At 41.4% G+C, this 25653-nt stretch overlaps 1 protein-coding gene across 6 annotated transcripts in view; it reads left to right on the plus strand.

Moving 5' to 3' along the window:
• Window positions 1–24812, plus strand: part of SLC18B1 (solute carrier family 18 member B1) — a 33183-nt gene extending 8371 nt beyond the window's left edge. Inside the window, exons 2-16 of one of the 6 annotated variants that reach the window (XM_021087839.1) lie at window positions 1867–2284; window positions 3524–3663; window positions 9309–9404; window positions 10027–10100; window positions 11331–11478; window positions 13362–13518; window positions 14157–14293; window positions 14827–14928; window positions 15925–16016; window positions 17472–17567; window positions 19170–19244; window positions 19968–20061; window positions 20159–20211; window positions 20711–20766; window positions 22640–23630. In XM_021087839.1, coding sequence (XP_020943498.1) covers window positions 3622–3663; window positions 9309–9404; window positions 10027–10100; window positions 11331–11478; window positions 13362–13518; window positions 14157–14293; window positions 14827–14928; window positions 15925–16016; window positions 17472–17567; window positions 19170–19244; window positions 19968–20061; window positions 20159–20211; window positions 20711–20766; window positions 22640–22644 — 1227 coding nt within the window. In that variant the 5' untranslated portion in view covers window positions 1867–2284; window positions 3524–3621 and the 3' untranslated portion in view covers window positions 22645–23630. Of the gene's footprint in view, window positions 1–1866; window positions 2300–3523; window positions 3664–9308; window positions 9405–10026; window positions 10101–11330; window positions 11479–13361; window positions 13519–14156; window positions 14294–14826; window positions 14929–15924; window positions 16017–17471; window positions 17568–19169; window positions 19245–19967; window positions 20062–20158; window positions 20212–20710 lie in introns of all 6 variants that reach the window. The other 5 variants (XM_013988250.2, XM_013988257.2, XM_005652674.3 and 2 more) reach the window with 5 other exon arrangements.

The following is a 25653-nucleotide window of genomic DNA, read 5'->3' on the forward strand; positions in this document are numbered from 1 at the left end:
AGCAGCCCTCAAAAAGCCAAAAAAAAAAAAAAAAAAAAGAATTTAAGGAGTTCCCCGATAGCCTAGCTGTTAAGGACCCAGCATTGTCACCGCCGTGGCTAGGGTTTGATCCCTGGCCTAGGAACTTTTCGATGTCATGTGGTGCAGCCAAAGAAAAAGAAAAAGAAAAGAAAATTATCCTTTAAAAAAAAAAGGGAGTTCCCATCATGGCTCAGAGGTTAACGAATCTGACTAGGAACCATGAGGTTGCAGGTTCGGTCCCTGGCCTTGCTCAGTGGGTTAAGGATCCAGCGTTGCCGTGAGCTGTGGTGTGGGTCGCATATGTGGCTCAGATCCCATTGTTGCTGGAGCTGTGGTGTAGGCAAGCAGCTACAGCTCTGATTTGACCCCCAGCCTGGAAACTTCCATATGCCGCACTTATGGCCCTAAAAAGCCAAAAAAAGAAAATTCTCCTGTATGGGTTGATGTGAGATTGGTGTGCCAATTCTGGGTAAAATGAGATTGGAGAAACTGGCAGGGATTAAAACATAAAGATTCTGGAGGCCACTTTAAGAAACCTTTGCAAGCGCTAATCCTTCTGTTTAGAAGGACTCTAAAGCCTCTCCTTCCTTACGTGCTCACTGGGGAATTTTTACATAACCTTTAAGATCCACTCTACCACCACTTCCTCAGGAAGCCATCCTGGACTGTTTAGCCCAAGTAAATAGTTCTTGCAATATGTTTCTCTTAGAGAACTCACTGCATTATAATCAAGTGTTTATCTGCTAGAAGGAGGTATGTATGCTACTTAAAAGCAGAGGCTGGAGCCCCCCCCCCCCCATCTTTCAGTTGGGACAAAGTAGTAACTCAGCAGTCTTGAGTTACTTTGTTTTATCTTAGCCCCAAATTAAGAATTTCCCAATCCTCAAACTTTAAACCTGTGAAGATAAGTGAAGCCTCAACTTTTTTGTGCCAGAAATTTGTGTTGGGAGAGAGTAACAGAGCAGCAATCATGTTCCCATGCCAAGCACACCGCACACTTTATCACCTGTGCTCACCACCACTCTATAACACAGGCATTGACAAAACAGTTACACAGATGGAGAAACTCACCTTGTCGCTCAAAGTCACAGCTATCACTGTTTTCTCTTGATATCTGAGCATGTTGATTGGTTTTAGGACCCCAACACAGATGCTCAAGTCTCAACATGAAATGGCATAGTGTTTGCATATAACCTAAGCTTATCCTCCCATTTGCTTTAAATCACGTCTAGATTACATACCAATACCCAATACAATGTAACTGTTATGTAAATAGTTGTAAATACAATTTAAATGATACGAAAATAGTTGTTACTGCTTGGCAAATTCAAGTTTGCTTTTTTGGAACTTTCTGGAAAAACTTTAAAAAGATTTGTCTCCCCTCTTTCCATGGCTGAATTACAGGAAGGCGGAAAGAATATATGGAGGGTCGTCAGTAAGTGCCCTAGATTGCATCTCAAGCATCTGCCTCCAGAAGGGTTCCTCCCAGCCCCTTCACCATTCATCTTCAACATTCGATACAATTCTTGCAGAGTTTCTAATCCAGATACTTCACCTCAGCTAATTCATTTCCAGGTTACTAATGTCTGGCTTCAGTGATGACAAACACCGCATCATTTACCCACTATGAAGAGTAACTCATAAAAAAATAAAAAATAAAAAGTGGGTATGAACCTAAATTTCTAATTCATATTTGTGCTTTTAGGTAGTCCTTATCTTTCCTGTGTCTACATAAGCTTCCTTTCTTACTTCTAGCTTCCTAAATTTTATTCATTTTAGGGTATGTATCAACAATATGCGATATAGACTCACTATTTTTTTTTTTTTTCTTTTCCCCTCATGCAGGAGGAACAAGGACAGGGTACCCAAAGCAGAGGCCATTAGCAGTCTGCGCCTTAAAAAAAATAAAAGTCCTCACTCCGCCCCCTTCCGCCCCGCCCCGCGTCGCCTCCACTCCTGAGATCCAAGCAGTCCTCCCTGGTTGCGCGGAACTCCCGGCGTCGCCGCGGGCCTGGAATCAGGGGTACGGGGCGGGCGGGGCTGAGTTGTAGCCACCTGCTCTTCCACTCGTTGGAGGTCAAGTCCAAGGGAGCAGGCTTGGACCCGGGAGCCGCAACTCCGGAGCCCACGCTGGGCATATGGACGCGCCGGGGGACCCCGAAGGCCCACGCCCCCCAGGAGGTGACGGAGAGCCACCGGGCCCGACGCGCCTCGGCGGCTTGGGTCCTGTCTCTTTAACAACGACTGAAGTAGCTTTAGCTTGGTTTGTTAACGAGAGGTTCGAAAAGGCGGGGGTCTGCGGGTGGGTGGGGGTCAGCGTGTGGTTTCTCCCCGGAAGGGGTTACAGTTTGGGGACTGGATATAGTGAGGGTGCATGCGGTCTCTAAAGGCTTTTTTTCTCTGTAGCCCTGTGTGTTTAAGAACGCATTCATATAAGTATGCTATTAGACAAGCGAAAATCATTGCATTTTGAGCCCCACTGTTGTCCCCAGCCCTTTAACTTTCTCTCCGTTCCCTTCCTCATCCACTGCCAATATTTTTACAAAGGATCTTAAGACTTCCTCATGTTGCACAGATTTTTTTTTTTTTCTAGACAGCCACGGCCGCCTCGAAAATAAAGCAATTCAAATATATTTTTCTTATTTAAATTTCTTTTTTCTCCAAAGCCATTTCATTTAAAAACGGCAAATCGATTTACTGGATGTTTGAAACTGTGTCATTGACCGGGTGTCTAAATTAAATGGAAATTTAGCCCTGAGAATAAGTAGTAAAAGAGTTGCTGCTGGAGTTGTCATGTGGCAAAGGGGGTTAAAGATCTGGTGTTCTCACTGCAGTGGCAGGGGTTAGACCCCTGGCCTGGGAACTTCCACATGCCATCGATGCCACCAAAAAAAAAAAAAAGTTGCCACAGAAGACCAGTAATTGGTGTGAAACACTTACTGATGTACAGAAATGGCACTGCTCTTTCCCAGAACTGCCATTGTACGTATTACTACTTCTCCAATGGCAGGATGTAACTTCTTTTCTCCCACTTACACTTGACTTCAGTAGGACCCTCTTAATAAATAGCTAACACGATGTGCTTACAACATTGTTGAGTCTCAAGTTAATAACTTCTGAAGTTACTTGAGGAAGCACATGGCACTTCAGAGAACAGTACCTTTTGGAGATCACCCTGTGGCCTCATCCTTCTTGAAGGAAATTATTAAAGGTGAAAGAAACAGGCCTTATGGTGCATGCGAAACAGAGCAGATAGTTTGATGAATTTTGCCCTGAAATTCTAATAGGGAATAGTATGTAAATGAAAGCGATAGGTTTTTGAAAATTGCAGTGATGTTCAAGGATTGTGTTACATTTGATCAAGTGGTTTTTATTTAGAATAGCCCTGAGCGCAACAAAAGTTATCTTTGGGGTGCATTGTCCATGCGCAGAAGTGATATTTCTGTACTTTGATCAGTAGCCACAATTACATGTCTGTAATTGCAGCCTGTTTGCCTTCAAGGTGATGGTCCTCCAGGAAGTGCAAGGGAGACACCCAGCCGGCTTTCGAGAGAGCAGATTTTTGTGCTGATATCAGCAGCTTCCATTAACTTAGGTTCCATGATGTGCTATTCTATCCTTGGACCCTTTTTCCCCAAGGAGGTAAGACATTTTTACCTTGTGAGCTATTAATGCTTTGTTTTTTCTTTTTGTCTTTTTGCCATTTCTTGGGCCACTCCCACGGCATATGGAGGTTCCCAGGCTAGGGGTCGAATCAGAGCTGTAGTTGCCGGCCTGTGCCACAGCCACAGCCACAGCCACAACAATGCAGTATCCAAGCCATGTCTGCAACCTATACCACAGCTCTCGGCAACCCTGGATCCTTAACCCACTGAGCAAGGCCAGGGATCAAACCTGCAACCTCATGGTTCCTAGTCGCATTTATTAACCACTGAGCCACGATGAGAACTCTGATCTATTAATGTTTTTAAAAAGCTTTGAAATTTTTTGACAGTATGGAAGATGTAAAAAGAAAAAAAAAAAATCTGTGTATAGTCCTGAAATTAGCAAAGTTAATAGCATGTTTTTAGGTTACTGCAGACAATGGTGGGGCTTGGGCCTGGGATGCAATGAGGTCTGAGGGTGGCAGGCGATTAGCAGGCAGGTGGGAGCTCCAATGCAAGCATGCTTCTGCACAGGCCAAAGACGCAGTCAGTGAGAAGCCTTCAGAGGTATTTGAGCAAGACAGAGTAGACTGAGCAGAATGGGTTTTGGAAAAAAATAATGATGGGTGGAGCCTGTGGAATTAAGATGGATGAGTAAGTGGACCAGCCTGTTAGAAGGGCGTTTCCCAGCTCAGTTGGAACTCAGTGGGGGCAACTAGTGTGAGATTCTTCTTAGTGAAATATAGGAGTAAAGGAAAAGTAGGAGTTCCTGTTATAGCTCAGTGGTTAATGAATCCGACTAAGAACCATGAGGTTGTGGGTTCAATCCCTGGTCTTGCTCAGTGGTTTAAGGATCCAGCATTGCTATGAGCTGTGATGTAGGTTGCAGACCCCACTCGGATCCCATGTTGCTGTGGCTCTGGCATAGGCGTGGCAGCTACAGTTTCAATTAGATCCCTAGCCTGGGAACCTCCATATGCCTCAGGTGCAGCCCTAGAAAAGGCAAAAAGACAAATAAATAAATAAAAATAAAGGAAAAGTAGGCTCTGGGTATGTGCATTTTGTACTTATTTATTTATCTGTTTACTTCTTAGGGCTACAGCCACGGTATGTGGAAGTTCTCAGGGTAGGAGTAGCGTTGGAGCTGCAGTTGCCAGCCTATGCCACAGCCACAGAAACTGGGGATCCGAGCCACATCTGTGACCTACACCACAGCTCACGGCAACGCCAGATCCTTTAACCCACTGAGTGAGGCCAGGGATCGAACCTGCATCCTCGTGGATACTAGTTGTGTTGTTACTGCTGAGCCACAAGAGGAACTTCTCGGTATGTGCTTTTAAAATAAATGTGTTTTGTTTTGTTTTGTTTTTGATGTAGTTTTTTTGCTTACAAGAGGCAGGGGAGAGAGCATTCTAACTTAAAAGTAGTAGATGTGAAGAGTGGACCCTTTTTCATTTCTTATAGAAGCCGTATATTTGACAAATGCCTTGGCAAAACATACTCATCTGCTTGCTTTTTCATTCTTCTTCCTCTAAGTTAGTGCTCAGGACGTCAAGGGAAAACAAAGCCTTCTTAACTTCTGGTGTGGGATTCCTACTTGTTCTTCCTTTTTCTGTTCCCCTCCTCCTTTGGCAGAGGGTCACAAGTGAGCTAGAAATTGCCTTTGATAGCTATTCTTGTCTTAGTTGGTATTGGCATGACAATCAGAGAACCAAACTGAACAGGCCTTGGGGTGATTCATGGGCCAGCGCAAGGAGCTTCCTGTCCTTGAATTTTTGAACTGGCGAAGTGGATTTTTTTGGTGGTGGTTTTTAGTGGCATTCAGTCCTATAACTAAATGTGATATTGAGTAAAGAAACCTTCCAGCCGTGTATTTCTTCTTTGCTGTCATCCTCAGTGAAGGCAACTAGTGTGAGATTCTTCTGACCCAGATGTGTGTGGGTTTTTTTCCCCACCAGCTGGGTGCCCTACCATGCAATTCAACTCTGACACTAAACCGAATTAGCACATACCCCACAGGTTAAAGGCTCAGTCCCACCAGACTGCCTCCCACTTCAGATGCCAGTCTCGAGTAGTAGGTCTCCGCATTACCTACTTCTGTCCAGCTTGGCTACCCATCAGAGCTTTCCATGACACCTCCCACCACCCTGATTCGATGATTTGCTAGCATGGTTTACAGAACTCAGGGAAACACTTGCTTAACGCTGACCATTTAATTATAAAAGGATATGATAAAGTACACAGACGAACTTGCAGATGGAAGAGACACAGAGGGCAAAGGATGTGGGAGGGGGCACAGAGCTTCCGTGTCCCCTCCAGGCGTACCATGCTGCCAGCATCTCCACATGTTCACCAACCCACAAGCTCCCCAAGCCCCACACTATAGGGATCTTTATGGAGGCTTCATCAGGTAGGCATGATAGATTGTTAACTCAATTTCCAGCCCTCCTCTGGGGATAGGGGTGTGGGACTGAAAGTTCCAAGCTCTAATCATGGCTTGGTCTTTCTGGTGACCAGCCCCCATCCAGGAATCTGCCAAGAGTCACCTCGCGAGAACTCCTATCGCCTAGGAGACGCTGAGGGATTTAGGACTTTGGGTGTCAGAAACCAGGGTCAAAGACCAAATATCAGAACAGTACTGCTCCTAGTTGTCTTATCATGAGGAAATTACAAGGGTTTTAGGACCTCTGTACCAAGAACTGAGGACGGAGACCAATATATATGTTTTCTCCTATCTCAAAGATACCAGAAAAGAAGTATGTCCAGATCAACTGTTTGCTTAGTTCCACAGGTAAAGCAGAGCCCAGATTTCCTCATCCAAGGTTTTTTTGTTTGGTTTATACTCTAATTCTGATGTTTGCCAGCTAAATCTGACAATTCTTTCTTTCTTTTTTTTTTTTTTTTGGTAGGGCACTTTATTGAGGTAGAATCCATATACAAAATATTGCACAACTTAATATATCCATCTTGATGAATTTGGACAAAATATGTATACGCCCATGATATCATCACCACAATCAAAATACTAAACATATTCACCACTTAAAATATTTCCCTTGTGTTCTCTTGTGGGGTTTTTTCATTTTTCTTTTTTTCTTTTTTTGCGGTGAGAACTTAACATGAGCTCATCTTTTTTTTTTTTTTTTTTTGGTCTTTTTGCCTTTTCTTGAGCCGCTCCCATGGCATATGGAGGTTCCCAGGCTAGGGGTCTAATCAGAGCTGTAGCCACCGGCCTATGCCAGAGCCACAGCAACGCAGGATCCGAGCCGAGTCTTCGACCTACACCACAGCTCATGGCAACGCCAGATCCTTAACCCACTGAGCAAGGCCAGAGATCGAACCCGCAACCTCATGGTTCCTAGTCGGATTCATAACCACTGTGCCATGACGGGAACTCCAACATGAGCTCATCTTGCTTGACAGAAACTTTATACCCAAATAGCAATAATTCCCTATTTTCCCCTTCCCAAAGCCCCTGGCAATCACCAGTCTAGTCTCTGCTTCTATGAATTTACTGTTTTAAATACTTCATATAAATGGAATCATGCAGTGTTTGCTCTTCTGAGACTGACTTATTTCACTTAGTGTAATTTCCTCACGGTTCATCCACGTTGTTGCAAATGCCAGGATTTCCTTTTTAAGGCTGAATAATAGTCCCTTTTCTGTATATACGACTTTTTTTTTTTTTGGTCTTTTTAGGGCCATACCTGTGGCATATGGAGGTTCCCAGGCTAAGGGTCAAATCAGAGCTGAAGCTATGCTGGCCTACACTAAAGCTCCAGCAACACGGGATCTGAGCCTCGTCTGTGACCTACACCACAGCTTAGGATAATGCCAGATCCTTAACCCACTGAGCAAGGCGAGGGATCAAACCTGCATCCTCATGGATGCTAGTCAGATTCATCTCCACTGAGCCACAATGGGAACTCCTGTACCACATTTTCTTATCCATTCATCTGTCGATGGACAATTGGGTTGTTGGAGCATCATCTTGGCTACTGTGAATAATGCTGCAGTGAACAGGGGGTGCACATATCTCTGAGTCATTGCTTCCAATTCTTTGGAATATATACTCAAAAGGAGGATTGCTGGACTATGTGGTGGTGCTATTTCTAATGTGTTGAGGACCCTCCATATTGTTTTCCGCAGTGGCTGCACTATTCTACATTCCCACCAACAGTGTATAAGGGCTCCAGTGGCTCCACACCCTCACCAACACTTGTTATTTTTTGTTTTTCTCAATAATTGCCATCCTATTGGGGGGTGGGGGGATCTGCTTGGGCTGTGGGATGGGAATCCTGTGAAATCAGATTGTTATGATCATTATATAACTGCAGATATGATAAATTCATTTGAGTAATAAAAAAATAATAATATGGGAAAAAAAATTGCCATCCTAGCCAGTGCGAGGTGATATCTCATTGTGATTTTGATCTGCCTTTCCCTGATGATTCATGATCTTGAACAACTTTTCATACACCCGGTGACCATTTGCATGTCTTCTTCAGAGAAATGTCTATTCAAATTCTTTGCCCACTTTTATTTACTATTTGTTTATTTATTTTTCTATTTAGGGCTGCACCTGCGGCACATGGAAGTTCCCAGGCTAGGGGTTGAATCAGAGCAGTAGCTGCCAGCCTACGCCACCGCCACAGCAACGCAGGATCTGAGCTGTGTCTGCCTCCTACACCACAGCTTGTGGCAATGCTGGATCCTTAACCACTGATCAAGACCAGGGATCGAACCCACATCCTCATGGATACTGGTCGGGTTCTTAACCTGCTGAGCCACAACAGGAACTCCCCTTTGCCCATTTTTTCTTATGGGGGCTTTTTAGAATCTTGTAGGAGATTCTTATATATTTTGGATGTTAACCTCTTGTATAGAGGTGGTTTACAAACATTTTCTCCCATTCTGTAGGCTACCTTTTCACTCTGCTGATTGTTTCCTTTGCTGTGATGATTTTTAGTTTGATGTAGTCCCATTTGTCTAATTCATTTTGTTGCCTAGGCTTTTGGTGTCAAATTTAAGAAATCATTGCCAAGATCAGTGTCAAGAAACCCCCCATCCCCATCTTTTCTTTAAGGAGTTTAACAGTTTCAGATCTTATGTTTAAGTCTTATTTCTTTTGCATTCATTTTTTGATTGTTGTAAGATATGGGTCCACTTTCATTCTTTTGCATGTGCTTATCCAGTTTTCTTAGCAGGACTTGTTGAAGAGACAATCTCTTCCTCATTGTGTGTCCTTGGCACCCTTGTAGAAGATCAATTGACCATAGGTGTGTGGGTTTATTTCGGGGCTCTCTATTCTGTTCCATTCGTTTATGTCTGTCTTTTTTGCAGAACCATAGGGTTTTAATCACTGTACCTTTGTAATTTATTTTTGAAATCAAGAAGTGTGATGCTTTCAGCTTTGTTCCTCTGTCTCGAGATCTTAAAGCCAGCAGTTCATAATAGGCTTGATGACTCAATTATTTTCATGTCAGAGACTAGGTTTTACTGTAGTTTCCTTTCCTTCCTTACCATGTTTACTTTAATATAATAATCTCTGAAATTGCTACACAGATAAAGGTTGCAAGAAGATGATGCTCTGATTGAATAGCTCCATTTTTCCATATTGTTTCCTTTTTTCTTTCTTTAAAGGCTGAAAAGAAAGGAGCCAGCAACACAGTTATTGGTATGATCTTTGGATGCTATGCTTTTTTTGACTTGCTGGCCTCTTTGGTATTTGGAAAATATGTAAGTATCAAAGTTCATATTCACATTTTAAATTTTTAAAATTATGTAATGAGTTATTCTAATTTACTAATCTAGAATTTCCACTGATACAGAAATAAACACCATTATATTTTATGAATTGTGCTTCTGTGGACAGTTCCATTCTTTGGGTTGACTGATATTTAACTTCTTCCATGTTTGTAAACAGTGGGTGTTGTCATTCCATTAAGGAATTATTGGAGTTCCCATCATGGCGCAGTGGAAATGAATCCGACTAGGAACCATGAGGTTGTGGGTTCAATCCCCGGCCTCACTCAGTGGGTTAAGGATCTGGCGTTGCCGTGAGCTGTGGTGTAGGTCGCAGAAGCGGCTCAGATCCCGTGTTGCTGTGGCTGTGGTATAGGCAGGCATCTTCAGTTCCAATTGGACCCCTAGCCTCAGAACCTCCATATACCGCGGGTGCAGCCCTAAAATGACGAAAAAAAAAGAGACCAAAAAAAAAAAAAAAAGGAGTATTATACTCTTTTGTTAACTTCACATGTCTTCCCCAAATCTTCTGTTTCTTGATACAGTGAATTTGTTTATGTCAATGTAGACTTGCAGCGGTCCTCAACTTACCACTTTTCTTTGGCATTTATTATAGCTTGTACACATTGGAGCAAAATTTATGTTTGTAGCAGGAATGTTTGTCTCAGGAGGAGTTACAGTGCTCTTTGGGTAAGTTGTTCTCTGATGTATTTGGAAACTTGAACCAATTTCATCATTTATCTTCAGTTTAAAATGTTACTGGTTTCTTTAAATCAATCAGTACCATTGATTAAATGCCTGGCATACAGTTAGTAGTGAAGGGAGTTGGATGATGTAGAGACTAGAATGAATGACATTGATCTTAAGAAAAAAGGCCTCTAGCAGATCATCTTTAAGCTGGCTACTGAATCTGTGCTTTAGGACTCCTGAGATTGTGAGTGACACACTTTTCTGAGTCACAAAAACTTTTTTGACATAAGCAAAAAATTGAATTTCTTACTTAAAGAATCAGCTGATAACATCAGGATACAAATGTTAAGATAATGTCATCGGAAGTCTGATGACATATATATATTTTAAATTAAGGGCTGTACCTGTGGCATATGGAAGTTCCCAGGGTAGGGGTCGAATCAGAGGCTACAGCTGCTGGTCTACACGCAATGCCAGATCCTTAACCCACTGAGCAAAGCCAGGGATCGAACCCACATCCTCTTGGATACTAGTCAGATGCATAACCTGCCAAGCCACAATGGGAACTCCCAGATTTTTGGTTTTGTTCCTCTTCTTGTGCTTTTTTTGTTTGGAGGAAAACTTGAAATTACAGTTTTTCTTCTCTATAGGTTCTTGTCAGAGTGGCTACATTTTTCAAAAGGTCTATTTAGTATTATCATTTAAGGCACCAATTATGTCAGTAGAAAAGAGCAAGCTTTTCTTATGAAGCTGTTACTTGGATTCAAATTCTTCCTACAAAAGTATGACAAAAAAGCCCTTTTAAAAATTCATATCCTAGGAGTTCCCGTCGTGGCGCAGTGGTTAATGAATCCGACTAGGAACCATGAGGTTGCGGGTTCGATCCCTGCCTTTGCTCAGTGGGTTAAGGATCCGGCATTGCCGTGAGCTGTGGTGTAGTTTGCAGACGTGGCTCAGATCTCATGTTGCTGTGGCTCTGGCATAGGCCGATGGCCACAGCTCCAATTCGACCCCTAGCCTGGGAACCTCCATATGCCACGGGAAGCGGCCCTAGAAAAGGCAAAGAGACCAAAAAAAAAAAAAAAAGAAAAAGAAATTCATATCCTAAAGGAATTTATTATCATAACTATGGTTGAGGTACTACTACTGTTTTCAGTGAGTACACTTAAAAAGAAAAAAGAACAAATCATAACCAATTTGGCATTTAAGAATTGTCTTATTCTTTTTTAGTGTATTGGACCAAGTACCAGAAGGACCAGTGTTTATTGCTATGTGCTTTCTAGTGAGAATAACCGACGCAATAAGTTTTTCTGCAGCAATAACTGCATCATCTTCTATCCTTGCAAAGGCTTTTCCAAATAACGTGGCTACAGTAATGGTAGGTATTTTTATACACTTTTCCTGTTTTCCTTTTAATGTAGGCTAAAATATTTGCTTGACCTTTCAGGTCAAAGCCGGGGGCCATTCTTCTAGACCTGCTTTTCTCCTACTCTCTGTGTTTTCGTTACCTTTCACCCCAATTTCTGCTTGTAGCAGCAGACAGCCAGTAAACACACCCTTAGTCTTACTTGGGTGCTTTTCCTGGATGTTGAAGCCCCTGAATGGGCAAAAACAAATATTCTTTAGATCTCTTTTAAAAAAAACCCTTAGAGGTCCCATCGTGGCTCAGCGGTTAACGAACCCGACTAGCATCCAAGAGGACTCGGGTTCGATCCCTGGCCTCACTGTTAAGGATCTAGCGTTGCCATGAGCTGTGGTATAGGTCTAAGATGCGGCTCGGATCTCATGTTGCTATGGCCGTGGTGTAGGCCAGCAGCTGTAGCTCAGATTAGACCCCTAGCCTGGGAACTTTCTTATGCCTTGGGTGCAGGCCTAAAAAGAGAAAAAAAGAAAAAAAAAAAAAAAACCCTCTCCAGTGGTATATTGCCTTCTCCCTGGATTATGGCTGGGTTGTTTGAAGCATTCTTCTGCTTTAGAAAAGAGTTGTCCCTAGTGGCCAAATGCTTGATTTATGCTAGAGTCTTTGCTCCACTTTTCCCAGATTCATGGAAGGGATCTTAGAGACCAACTTGAAGTCCATAAGGGCTTCTGTGAAGTCAGTCTGCCTCTTATTTTACCATAGAAATCCAGAGCCTGGCAGCATCATATTGATGCACATTCTCATTTATTGCCTAGATGCCTCTACATGGGGTATAAGTGACACAACAGATTCCTGTTCCAGCTCTTGACTGCTGCTTCCCTGTCTCAACTAGGCTTTCCCCGTAGCTCCCTTCTCTGGACCCAGGCATCCCTGAAGGACTCATGGTTTGCATATCAGAACAAGCACCCCCCCTCAGAGCATGTAACTTTCCTTTAAACTTCAGGGTCTAATCAGCTTGGTACCAAGGTTGCCCTTATTTACCCATATTAATACTACAGTTTGAACTTTTTAACCGTCAGACAAACTATTTGCTGTATAAATATAAATCTTCATACTTTTTATTGGGTATATATACATATATATTTACCTACTTCTATAATCATATATATGTCTGTATACCTGGATAGATTCACTTTAGGTTCTATAATCATTTGGCGTGCAGTGCTGGCCACTGTGACAGGTGTACTGTTTATATTTCCAGGAAAAATATTTATCAGAAAGGGTTCAGAATACTAGTCTGTGGACATGCTCTGTAAGACAGACTTTTGTGTCTAAACATGTTTGGAGTGTGGATTTGCTGTCCTGCAACTAGGGCTGGCCACTTCACATTAGAGCTATTTGCATTTCATTTTATGTGTCAACAAAACAGCCCTCTTTCCCATAGGATTATTCATTTTTCTCATTGACTGGTAGTCGCTCTCCTGTTGTAATTGGAAAATTAGTCCTTTGTCAATATTTTTTCCCTATTCTTCATTTGACTATTGATTTCTTTTGCCGTCTGGAGTTTGTCATAGTTTCATGTGATCAGATTTATCGAATTTTTCTTTTGTGTCCTCTTAGTTTTTATATCATAATTAGAAAATCTTCCCCACCATAATAATTAGAAAAGAAAAAACCTCTCGTATTTTGTTTTTCTAGTACTTTTATGGTTTCAATATGTATGTTTAAATTTTGGGTCCATCTTGAGGGGGGCAGTGTGTGTGTGTGTGTGTGTGTGTGTGTGTGTGTGTATGTAAATCGTGAAGTGATAGAATTTTTTTTCAGATCCTGCCCATTATATCTTTGTTAATTTTTCAAACAAAATATATTGACTCAAATTTCTTTTGTTTTTTCACTTTTAGGGAAGTCTTGAGATTTTTTCTGGACTGGGATTAGTGCTAGGGCCTCCTTTGGGTGGCTTCTTATATCAGTCCTTTGGCTATGAAGTGCCTTTCATTTTTCTGGGATGCATAGTTCTCCTGATGGTACCCCTCAACATGTGTATTTTACCTAATTATGGTAAGACCTCATTTATTACTCATTTAAAAAATCTCAAATTTGAGTATTTTTATGCCTTTGTTGGAGTCCAGTTTTAACATATATGCATTTTTATTGTATATAATCCATAGTAGAATTCCTAGAACATACTGAAAGAATTGATTCCCTTTTCATAAATGTTGACGTAGGGAGTTCCCATTGTGGCTCAGCGGGTTAAGAACCGGACTAGTATCCATGAGGATGCAGGTCCAATCCGTGGCCTCGATCAGTGGGTTAAGGATCTGGCGTTGCCGTGAGCTGTGGTGTAGATCGCAGACAGGGCTCAGATCCCACGTTGCTGTGGCTCTGGTGAGGCCAGTGGCTACATCTCAGATTAAACCCGTAGCTCGGCAACTTCCATATGCTGCAGGTACAGCCCTAAAAAGCAAATAAAATAAAATAAAATAAATAAATAAAAATTTTAAAAAAGGAAAATGGAAATGGCCTCTAGGTTTGAATAACTTACATTCAGAGGTAAATAATACACAATTTTATGCAGTGGTTATTTTGATTACTGGATAAGGATGACGTTACCAATTTTACTTTTCCAAATAGATTGAAAGGCAAAGTCAAGCAGTTTTCATTCCTCGAATTTCTTCTTTCATTTTCACCCCCCAAAGAGTCTGATCCAGGGAAACACTCCTTCTGGAAACTCATCACTTTACCCAAGGTGGCCTTTTTATCCTTCGTCATCACCTCTCTCAGCTCGTGCTTTGGCTTCCTTGATCCGACCCTGTCCCTCTTTGTTTTGGAGAAGGTGAGTAGCCCCCAGTGATGAAGACCTCTGCCCTGTGGCCAGTGGACATAATTGCTTGCTCTCGGGCCCTGCTTGGTGGAAAGTGCACTGATGGACAGTCAGCATCCCTTGGGAGCTTATTAGAAATGCAGATTCTCAGGCCCCATCCCAGACTTGATGACTCAGAAATTCTAGGGCTGAAGTCCAAGAACCTCTTTTAAGAAACTAACTTTTGTGCATAATAACGTTGGCAAAGCACCGGTTTACATGTAAAGATGCTATGATTCGTGGAGGATGGTTATAGTCTGTTTAATGTTAAGCGCTACAAAGTGAAAACAGACTGGGACTTCTGACCTCTGGTTAGGTTTTTTTTTCCCCCCATAGGAAAAAAGTAATCCATTTACAAAAGTAAGACAAAAATCAGGAAGGATACTGAGTGTTAGTAGTCCACTGATGGTGGATAATCAGAGCTGAAGGAGTGGCAGAGGAAAGGTTCGATGTTTATTGAAAGAGTAATTTAGCCATGTAACTTTAATACAGGATTTCCTTTACAGTTTCATTTACCAGCTGGATACGTGGGACTGGTATTCCTGGGTTTGGCGCTGTCCTACACCATTTCTTCACCACTGATGGGCCTACTCAGTGATAAAATGCCAGTATGTACACTTAATTGATATTTAGGAATGACTTTTGTATGTTTATTACAGATTATGATTATTATTATTATCTTATTTTTTACAGCTGCACCTGCAGCCTATGAAGTTCCCAGGCTAGTGGTCAAATCGGAACTGCAGTTGCAGGCCTACCCCACTGCCACAGCAACCCCAGATCTGAGCTACATCTACAACCTACACCACAGCTTGTGGCAACACCAGACCCTTAACCCACTAAGCAAGGCCAGGGATTGAACCAACATAATCAAGGACACCATATGAAGTTCTTTATCCACCAAGCCACAACGGGAGCCCCAAGAATTACTTTTGTATGTTTAGACTGGTGGTTTTCCAGCAGTATTTCTGGAACTTTAGAGGTCTGTGGATTAGAATTAGCACACTCACTTGTTAAAAACTTTTTACTTTTACTGAGGTAGAGTGGACAAATAAAATTGTAAGATATTTGGAGTTCCCATTGTGGTCCAGTGGAAACAGATCTGGACTATGAGCATCTATGAAGACACAGGTTCGATCCCTGGCCTAGCTTAGTGGGTTAAGGATCTGGTGTTGCTGTGAGCTGTGGTGTGTAGCTCACAGACGCAGCTCAGATCCGGAGTTGCTATGACTGTGGCCTAGGCCAGCAACTGTAGCTGGATCCTTAATCTGCTCTGCCACAGCAGGAACTCCTAGCACTTTTCAATAACATGACTTTTCTAGGTGTTGTATCTACTTGGTTTTTCCTTGTGGTGACTGCTTTTTAAATTGTTATATATTGTTCAGGAAATCCTTGTCCTTTTTCATACCTTGTCTGGGGGTATATTGTCCTTGCTTTTGTGTTTACCATCTACCTGTTTCTCTTACATGTAAAATTTGATTTTCATCAATATATTTGGGTTTTTGGATATCATGCTTGTGTTTTTCAGTGATTTTCTTTATATTCCTGTATTATGAAAGGCCTTTGGACTAAGTGTTTCTTTGGACTTTCTTTACCATCTTTAGCATCTAAGGAAATGGCTTCTAGTTTTTGGAAACTTAATCACAGCAGGATGCTACTTGCTCTTAGGACCTGCTCCAGTCTTGCACATGAAGAGGTAATTTTTTTCTTCTTCTTCTTCTTTTGTGCTTGTGGCCAAATAGCACTAGGAATTATTTCAAAAATTTTTAGTGTAACACAGATATGCTTAGTGTTTATGAATCTTATTTAATTAATTACTGGATTTAGGACTATACTGAATGATTTGTTAGACTGACAGTATTACTAGATGGCAGCAGTAGAATAAGCAAATAGGAATGTATTACATCTGTAACAAATGAGAAAGATGCTTATTCTCCCTTTGTGTTTCAGTTGCACATTTGTACTGTATTTTAAATATAGCATTTGTTACCTTCCTGTAGCTGATTGTTCTTAGAATATACTTTCGTTTTTTTCTACTCCCTGCCCCATGAGGTGGGGGCCAAATCATTTTGCTTCTATGTCATCCTTAGCATATAGTAGCTGCTTACTAAAGCTTGTTTATTACAATTTATTTATAAAATAAAGTGAGCTGCTTAGAGCTTTTTAAGTACCTCTGGGACAGAGTGTGATATGGAAAAAGCAAGGATTTCAGAGTCTTTCAGATCTGGGTTTGTATTCTGGCTTTGCCACTTACTTGGTATGTGCACTTGGGCCAATCATTTAACTTCCAAGAGGCGTCAGTTTTCTTATCTACAAAAAAAACCCACCAATAATAGTACTAAGATAAATTTTTTTAGGCTCAAGATGGAGCGACTCCTGCCCAGGAGGCCGCATCAGCAAACCAAAACTTAGAATACTTTTATAGGTCCCTGTAAGTGCTCCTCTTGACCAGAAAAGCCATCCATTCAGTCGGCCAGTCCCCAAACACCAAGCCAACTCTGGGCCTCCTCACCCCAAACAAGGTTGACCAAGTGGCCCCAGCCAATCAGATTTCTGTTTTTCTCCTCCTTGTTCTTCGCTCTTTATCCTATAAAAGCTTCCTGCCTTTTGTCCCGTTTTACAGTTCTCCTAGACTGTCCACTTCATGAAGGGTTAAATCAAGTTTGTTGGCATCACCTTAATGTGGCAAGGTTGCTGCAAGGGTTCCACCAGGTAATGGATATTAAGTAACTGACATAGTGCCCAACAGGGAACACATAGCAGTTTCCTGTCCTTCTTTGACCACTTACCTTCTGTGCCCTTTTTCCATCAATGTTATTTCTAAGCCAAGCGACTGAAGGGGCAACATTGACACTGACATTTTATCCAGTTTTGACGGGCTGTTATATGGTGATAAGAAAGCAGGTTGACTCCAGACATGTGACATGTGTGACCAAAGATGTTGGGATATCAGGATGAATGGATTTTCTTTCCCCTCAAAACATAAGGCCCTAAAGGGTGCTGTCACTGAATGAAATGAGATCGGATGGGAATGAGGACCAAGCTAGTCGTGTATTCTGTGCAACCAAACTTCTGCCCTCCTTGGTGTCAAGCTTTGTTGTCTCTTTAAATGCTAATAGTTTTTTAATTTCCCTCCAAAACTCTTTTGCAGTCAGCTCTGGCTGCTGGTGCTGATACTAGTCATAAATGGTGTCTCTGCTGGAATGAGTTTAATTCCAACTTTCCCGGAGATTCTCAGCTGCGCTTAGTAAGTTACCTCCGTTGCTTGAAGAACTGTATTGTCAATAGCAGTAAACATCACAAGCATGGATTTCTCAATTTTGTAGGATGCTGGATATTTTTTTACCACACTCAATCTTCATGATTTCATGTCACACAGTATTGTGATATAAATAGTATGTATAAGCAAAAACAATAATATACATGATAATACATAGTAATATGAATAGAGTGATAGGTAAAATGGGTTGCGGATAGAGCCTTGGCTTGGTGTATGCCTTGGTACAGGTATACTTTTAAAAATCCAAAGCACAGCATCGTTTCCCTCTCATAGAGGAGATCCCTACAAGGGCACAGAGTGACCAGGTAAGATGATGTTGTACCAGTTCCAATGTATGGGTTTTTTTTCCCCCACACCACCAAGTACTTCTCTGAAACCAGCTTGGTGTCCTACAGTTCACCTAATTCTGACACTGTGTACCTGGAAATGGCATCAGTCCTACAGGCGAAGGGCTCAGTCCCACAAGAGAGCCTTCCGCTTCCCATGCCAATTTCAACTGCAGGTTGTTACCGATGCTTCTGATCGACTGGCTGTAAATCAGAGGTTCTCATGGGTTTGATTGATTTGCTAGAGCAGTTCATAAAACTCAGGAAACCAGTTCACTCACTAGGTTACTGGTTTGCTGCTAAGATATTAAAGATACGAATCAACAGCCAGATGACAAGATACATAGGACAGTGAGGTCCCAGGCAAAGGAGCCTCTGTCCTTGTGGAGCTTGGGGCCCAAGCATGGTGGCACATGAAAGCATTCTGGTTTGTCTCCCAAGATGAAAGCTTTCTGAATTCAGTCCTTTGGGGATTTTATGGAGGCTTCATTACATAGCAATGGATACATAGCAATGGATTCAACCTCCAGCGCCTCTCCCCTCTCCATGGAGGAAGGGTGTGTGGGACTGACTGTTCCAACCCTCTAATCACATGTTGATTCTCCAGGCATCCTGGGTGCTGGTCCCAGAGTCATCTCATTAACATAACAAAAGACACTTTTTAATGGCTTTCATCACTTAGGAAATTGCACAGATTTTAGGAGCTCTGTGCCAGAAATGGGGAAGAAGACCAAACATAAATTTTTATTCTAAACCACAGTACCACACCAGACATTGGTCACTTGGCCACCGCTCTTTTTTTTTTTTTTTTTAGTAGGCATGATAACACAAAGTGAACTTGAGCAGGGAGAGTACTGATGGCTGTGCTGTGCCAGTTCAACAGTTCTCGTAAGAATAAGGAGCTGCCTTTGTATTTCCTAAAAGTTGCCCATTGTTCTCTTTACATGTTCATCTCATTTTAATTGGTTAATTATATACTTTAATAAACATTTGATGCAAATGAGTCATGATTCCTAATAATATATCCTATATATGCAGTTAAAGTATTTTTATAAAACCATGGCGTAAACATAACTGTGAGAGTGTCTTTAGATTAGCATTTTATTTTAGAAATGGAGTGTTCTTGCTGTTGGGTTTGTCCAGATTATCCCTGGTTTGTTTTAGTTTATCTATCATACAGTATTCTTTTGTTCCATGCACATTTCGCTTTTAATCACAGATATACTCTTGTTTCTCTTTGCAGTGAAAATGGGTTTGAAGAAGGATTAAGTACCTTGGGACTTGTGTCAGGTCTCTTTGGTGCAATGTGGTCAGTGGGGTGAGTAGCTGTTGAACTTCTTTTATACTTGCAAGTTGGGAAATAACCATCCCCATTTTATAGATGAAGAAATTCAGACACCAAGAGGTCAGATGAGTTGTCAGCAGATACTGGGAGGTCAGATGAGTTGTTCAAAGGCAAACAATTCATTTAGGACATTGTTCCATTTCTAACCCCCACCCTCTGACTACAAGATCAGTAGTTATACTAGTAGTTTTAATACCTAATCAAAATGGTCCCATATACTTTGTCTTACTTTAGTAATATTTTAAAGTTCCTTTAAGAGGAACATGTCTCAGTCTTGAAAATATGTTTATTTATTTATTTGTGCATTTATTTTTTACTCTCTATTATACCAGAGGGATACCTGTATGCAGGCCATGTAGATATTAATAAGGAGGTACTGAGTTATTTTAAAACAAATACCTAGAAGGGTAGAAAGAATAATATAAAGATTCTTTTGAATGCATGTCTTCTTTTTTAAACTTTCATGGAAAGTTATCAACTTTTCAGAAGCAGTTATAATTTTAGGATTGTTTAAAAATTTTAAACATGATCATTATCAGGTAGAATTATTTTCCTTCACCTACTACTCTGTCCAGAATCGGCTTTTTTCTTTAGTACCTATAGTTTCAATATAATGAATTGAATAGGTTATGCAGCCTGTAAGAAGTAACTCTTCTTTTTGCGCTATTTAATACTCTTGCTTCTTTTCATTGTTAGTGCTTTTGCAGGACCAACACTGGGGGGAATTCTGTATGAAAAAATTGGTTTTGAATGGGCAGCTGCTCTACAAGGGCTCTGGGCTCTGACAAGTGTGAGTAATTAGTCTTTTATTTTTTATTTTCCTTATGTTTATGGAGAAACATGACTTGGATAATTGATATTAACCAGTACCTTTAATTCTGTTAAAGGGACTCCTAATGGGCGTGTTTTACTTAGTGGAGCACTCAAGGAGAAGGAGGAGGTATGGTCAACTCTTGAGCTTTTTTTCTCCCTTTAACAGGTTGTGGGGGAGTTCAGTGGTGATGAACTGACTAGTATCCGTGAGGAGGCAGGCTCCATCCCTGGCCTCGCTCAGTGGGTGAAAAGATCTGTGTGCTGTGAGCTGTGGTGTAGGTTGCAGATGGGGCTCAGATCTGGCATTGCTACGGGTGAGGTATAGGCCGGTAGTTGCAGCTCCAATTTGACCCCTAGCCTAGGAACTTCCATATGCTGCAGGAGCAGCCTTAAAAAGACAAAAAGAAAAAAAAAAAAAAAAAAAAGAAAAAAAGTTGACTTGCAGGAATGGAAAAGAAACAACATTTTACATGCATTTTTCCAGTTAGGAGACTTTTGGGCACCTTGAGCCTCATCATCTCATAGACACATTTTATGAGAATAGTTGGGTAGAGATGTAGGTACTGAGGTTTTTTTGTTTTTTTAAGGTGAGAAATATTGACCTTGTCTTCTTTCCTTTAATGTAGATCTAAACTTGAAAATGTCCTCAGCACACAGGAGGAACGGACTGCTCTCCTGCCAGGTGAAACATAGCCTTAGGAATCCCAACTGATACAGGGCTGGGAGGCGCATGCACCTGGCCTTGAACAGCAAGGTTGGAAGAATTTTCTTAATTTTTATATGCAAAACTCCATGGACCACACAGCAACATCCTGGAAATGTTAACATAGTTTTGGGTGATTCTATGCTGGACTGTACTTAGGTTTGTCCTGAAAAGCTGGCCTGCTGAACCAGCCATATTTGAAACCTTAAATATGAGATGAGCTGTTGAAGATAACAAAAGTCTGTGGTTTTGAGTGACCAAACTTGACCTTGAAGATGTTACTGACTCTGGGTTTCCTATTTGCCCTCTTTACATTTTTTCTAAGTGCACTACTTGTGTGAGTGTACCTTTTTTTTTTTTTAATTAACAGGGAAAGAAATGATTTGATATCTGTAAAAAGAATATAAAAGATAACTCAAAATATGCAGAATAATAACTGTGAAATCTGTTTTTAAAATATTTGCTTCCTCTCTGTTCTGAGATGTTTTTGTTCAAAGGCTAAATTTCAGCCTACCATGTAAAAATTCTATAGCATATCCTGGCTCTAAGCTTTTCTAACACTTTTGTTTGTGTGGAAGATACAAGAATAATATGACTTAATACTTCCAGTCTTTTAGCAGGCTTTGAATTATAATCTGGATTTATAAATAATAATTGGTATAATACTATTAATTTTCCTTAATGTCTCTGTTTCAGCTCGGTATACATATACATATATATATATATAAGTATATATGTATTTTTTTTGCTCATTCCCAGAGCAAGTGAGCCCACAGTAATGTTTGTTCTCTCTTCGGCAAGGAGTTGCTCTGACTTCATGTGAAGTCCATGCTCTTGTTTGAAGTGAGTGAATCTGCTGTGCAACTCTTATGCTTCCTAGTTTCCATAGTGTAGGAGCCACATTTACACCCTCCTTTTAATAGAAGAAATGTTTTTTAAAATATCTATTTATTAATTTAAAAATGTTTGTGGAATACCTTCTTTGAACTGACACTGTGCTTGGTGTTAGGGATTTAGCTGTGAATAAGATAAACACAGTCTCTGCCTTTATAGAACTAATATTCCAGTGACAAACAATAAATAAATACCAGAATCTCTATTATCTTACAGAGATGCTATGAAGGAAAAAACCTGGCAATATGAAAGAGTAATTGGAGTTCCTGTCGTGGCTCAGCAGGAACGAACCTGACTAGTAGCCATGAGAACTCGGGTTTGATCCCTGGCCTTGCCCAGTGGGTTAATGATCCCACGTTATCATGAACTGTGGTGTAGATCTGGCATTGGATCTGGCATTGCTGTGGCTGTGGTGTAGGCCGGCAGCTGCAGCTCTGATTCGACCCCTAGCCTGGGAACTTCTGTATGCCATGGGTGTGGCCCTCAAAAGACCAAAAAAAAAAAAGAAAGAAAGAAAGTAATTGAGAGTAATTGGCTGGGCTTGATTAGGTGTGGGATCCTGAGAGAAGCCCTCTCCATGGAGGTGGGGCTTTTGAACCGACATCTGAAGAATGAGCATATGCAAAAGGGCTTGCCAGTGGTCGAGAGAAAGTCAGGGCCCACGTGGCTGGAGTCTGGTAAAGAAAGTTTTTTAATGGAGGACACTGGAATTTACTATTTCCAGAAGGTCATTTTGCATTTGTGTGTACAAGGTCAGTGGTGATGCTCATCCCCGGAGGTAGATGGAGATCTTTGGAAGCTTTGAGAGAGACATCAATGGTTTGGACCAGGCAGGTGGTGGTAAAGTGGGGAGAAAAGGATGTCTTTGGAAGTGGAACCAACAGGACTTGCTATTGTGTTTGGGAAATGAGAGAGGAATTCAGCATGACTCCTAGTTTTTATGTTTTTTGTTTTTTAGGATGACTCCTAGTTTTGGCTTGAGGGTGTAGGTGGTCAGAGGTACCTCTTAGTGAAATGGGGAAGAATGGAAGCAAAACAGATCCTGAAGGTGCAAATTAAACCATGACAGGACACCTTTTCACACTACCAGAAGGGGAAGAAAAATTAAAAGGCTCATAATACCCAGGTTGGATAAGAAGGACAGCAGTTGGACCTAGGAACCGGACCATCTCATAAGACTGCTGGGCATTAGGTGCCAAAATTGAAGATTTACAAATCCCGGGAATGCTTCATTCCCCTCTGTAATTCCCCCAAGTCCCTTGGTCTGATCCAGTGCCCACCAAGCAGAGTGACCTGTCACCTTGCCCCTGCTTCCTGGAGCAGCACCAGGACAGAGTGTGACCCCAACCCGCTGCACTCGTGGGGGGTGCAGAAGAGCCAGGTCTCCATCGCATTGGTTAAATTGCCCTGCTTCCCCCCCCCCCCCGCCCCGCGCCGCCCCCCGTGCTTTTCTACCGTAGATGCAGACTCTGGCTAGCCCGCTGCCCCTCCCTCCAGCAGCCGAGGATGGGGCTGAACGCCAGCAGTTCCAACTTCTGCCGCTGGAGGCCGCTATTAAAGCACCGCAGGAATTAGCTGGTAGCTCACCGCGGCATCAAGGGCGCCTGGCTCGCTCCGCCCCCAGCCGGCGGCTCCGCATCACTTAGGACAGTCAGTGTCTAAACCGGCCCTGTTGACTGTTGGGAGGTCAAGGTCAAGGCAAAGATTCCAGTCCTCCTGGGGAGATAGCTTTTAGTTCCCACTCCCAACACTCAGCTGTCAATATCTACTGTGGGTACCAGTGTATTTAAAAAAGCTTTGTACAAAACCAATTTTGCCCTTTTCCATCTTATGATTCTGAAGTATGAATGTTGACAAAAAAAGTAAAAATGTAAGAAACGATAGTAGAACTATGAACAATAAAACCAAAAGATAGGTCAGAACTATCAAAGGAAATCTGTTTGTATTCATATTTGTAAATATTTGTATTTTATTTATTATTATTATGTTTGCCTTTTTGCCTTTTCTAGGGCGGCTCCCGCGGCATATGTAGGTTCCCAGGCTAGGAGTCGAATCAGAGCTGTAGCCGCTGGCCTACACCAGAGCCACAGCAACGCGGGATCCGAGCCACGTCTGCAACCTACACCACAGCTCGCGGCAACGCCGGATCCTTAACCCACTGAGCAAGGCAGGGATAGAACCTGCAACTCATGGTTCCTAGTCGGATTCGTTAACCACTGAGCCACGATGGGAACTCCTATATATTTGTGTTTTAAATGTAACAAAGATGCCCAGTTTAAACTCTTTTTCTTTTTTTAAATGAGCCTGAATGTAGAATATAATAAATAAGCGGTATCTTTTATGTTACAATCATATTGCAACCTGTACATACATGACATATAGACTAATCAAAGGAAAAATAAAAAGGGCAAATAAACTCCCAAATTCTCTAACTTTAAAAAAAAAATTTAATTATTAAAAATTTTTTAAATTATCTTAAAAAAATTTTTTTTGAGGTAATTACTGATTCACATGCAGTTGCATGAAAAAATTCACAGAGGTCATCCGTACTCTTTACCTAGATGCCCTCAATGGTAATGTAAGGGAGAAACCTTACTGAGGGAGCTTTAGTGGTCCTGCCCAGCCATTGGTTGGCAATGCAGTGAGCCCTTACCAATAGCCATTGGCTGTAAGTGACTGACCATTGGCCCCTCCTCCTCCCCTTCCTGTGTATAAAAGAAGACCGAATTTGGATTGAGAGAAGATGGTTTTTTGAGACACTAGTCTGCCATCTTCTTGGCCGGCTAGCTTTCCAATAAAAGTCATTATTCCTTGCCCCAGTAATTTGTCTCTGTCACCCTCACTTGCTCATTAATTTTTGACAACCACTAATCTGTTCTCCATTTCTGTAATTTTATCGTTTCAAGAATGCTGCATAAATGGAATCATTTGGTATGTTATCTTTGGGGATTGGCTTTTTTTCATTCAGAATAATGCTCTTGAAATCCACCCATCCTGTGTGTGTCAGTGGTTTATTCCTTGTTGAGTAGTATTCCATGCTGTGGACATACAGCTTGTTTATTTTTCCACCGAAGGACATCTGGATTGTTTTCAGTTTTGGGGTGTAAAATAAATAAATGTGAACATTCAAGTACAGGATTTTGTGTGAATGTGTCTTCATTTCTCTGGGATAAATGCTCAGGAATACAACTGCTGAGTTGTAATTGCAAGATTATTTTTTTCACCAAATAACCCATGTATTTTACATAGGAAGTTTGATTTGGACAATGAATATTAAATATCATACATTAATGAAATATTCTATTTACCTGTTTGGGTTTTTTTGTTTTGTTTTGTTTTTGTTTTTTGACCACCCCTTAGCATATGGAGTTCCTGGGCCAGGGATCAGACCAAGCCTTGGTTTCGTCCTGCACTACAGCTGGGACAACACTTGATCCTTAACCCACTGTGCTGGGCTAGGGATCAAACCTGCATCCCAGAGCTCCAGAGATGCTGCCGATCCCATTGCGCCAAAGGAGGAACTCCTACTTGTGTTAAACATACCCTCTCATATCTAGCTGGCTGAAGAGGTGGGTAATTAATATTGACATAGCCAACTAATTTTCATTAAGTACAATTAATAAATGAGAAGTGAAAAAGCAGATATATTTTATTTATATACAATCACAGCAAAATTTAAAGTTTCTGTTTATTAATTTTTTGCAAACATAATACTGATATTTTTCCTTCTTACACTTTTAGAACTTAAGTGAGGAGCTCCTGTCGTGGATCAGTGGTTAACGAATCCGACTAGGAACCACGACGGGAATTCCTATATATTTGTGTTTTAAATGTAACAAAGATGCCCAGTTTAAGCTCTTAGGACTTTGGTTTTTGATTAGTTGACTCAGAAGAGCAAGAACTCCCAGATACTTTACATTAATTGATCTTCCATATAAACAAATTCCACTTACGAAAGCATAAGACTCAGAT

Source organism: Sus scrofa, chromosome 1 (assembly GCF_000003025.6).
Source record: "Sus scrofa isolate TJ Tabasco breed Duroc chromosome 1, Sscrofa11.1, whole genome shotgun sequence".
In the NCBI taxonomy this organism is placed as follows: Eukaryota; Metazoa; Chordata; class Mammalia; order Artiodactyla; family Suidae; genus Sus; species Sus scrofa.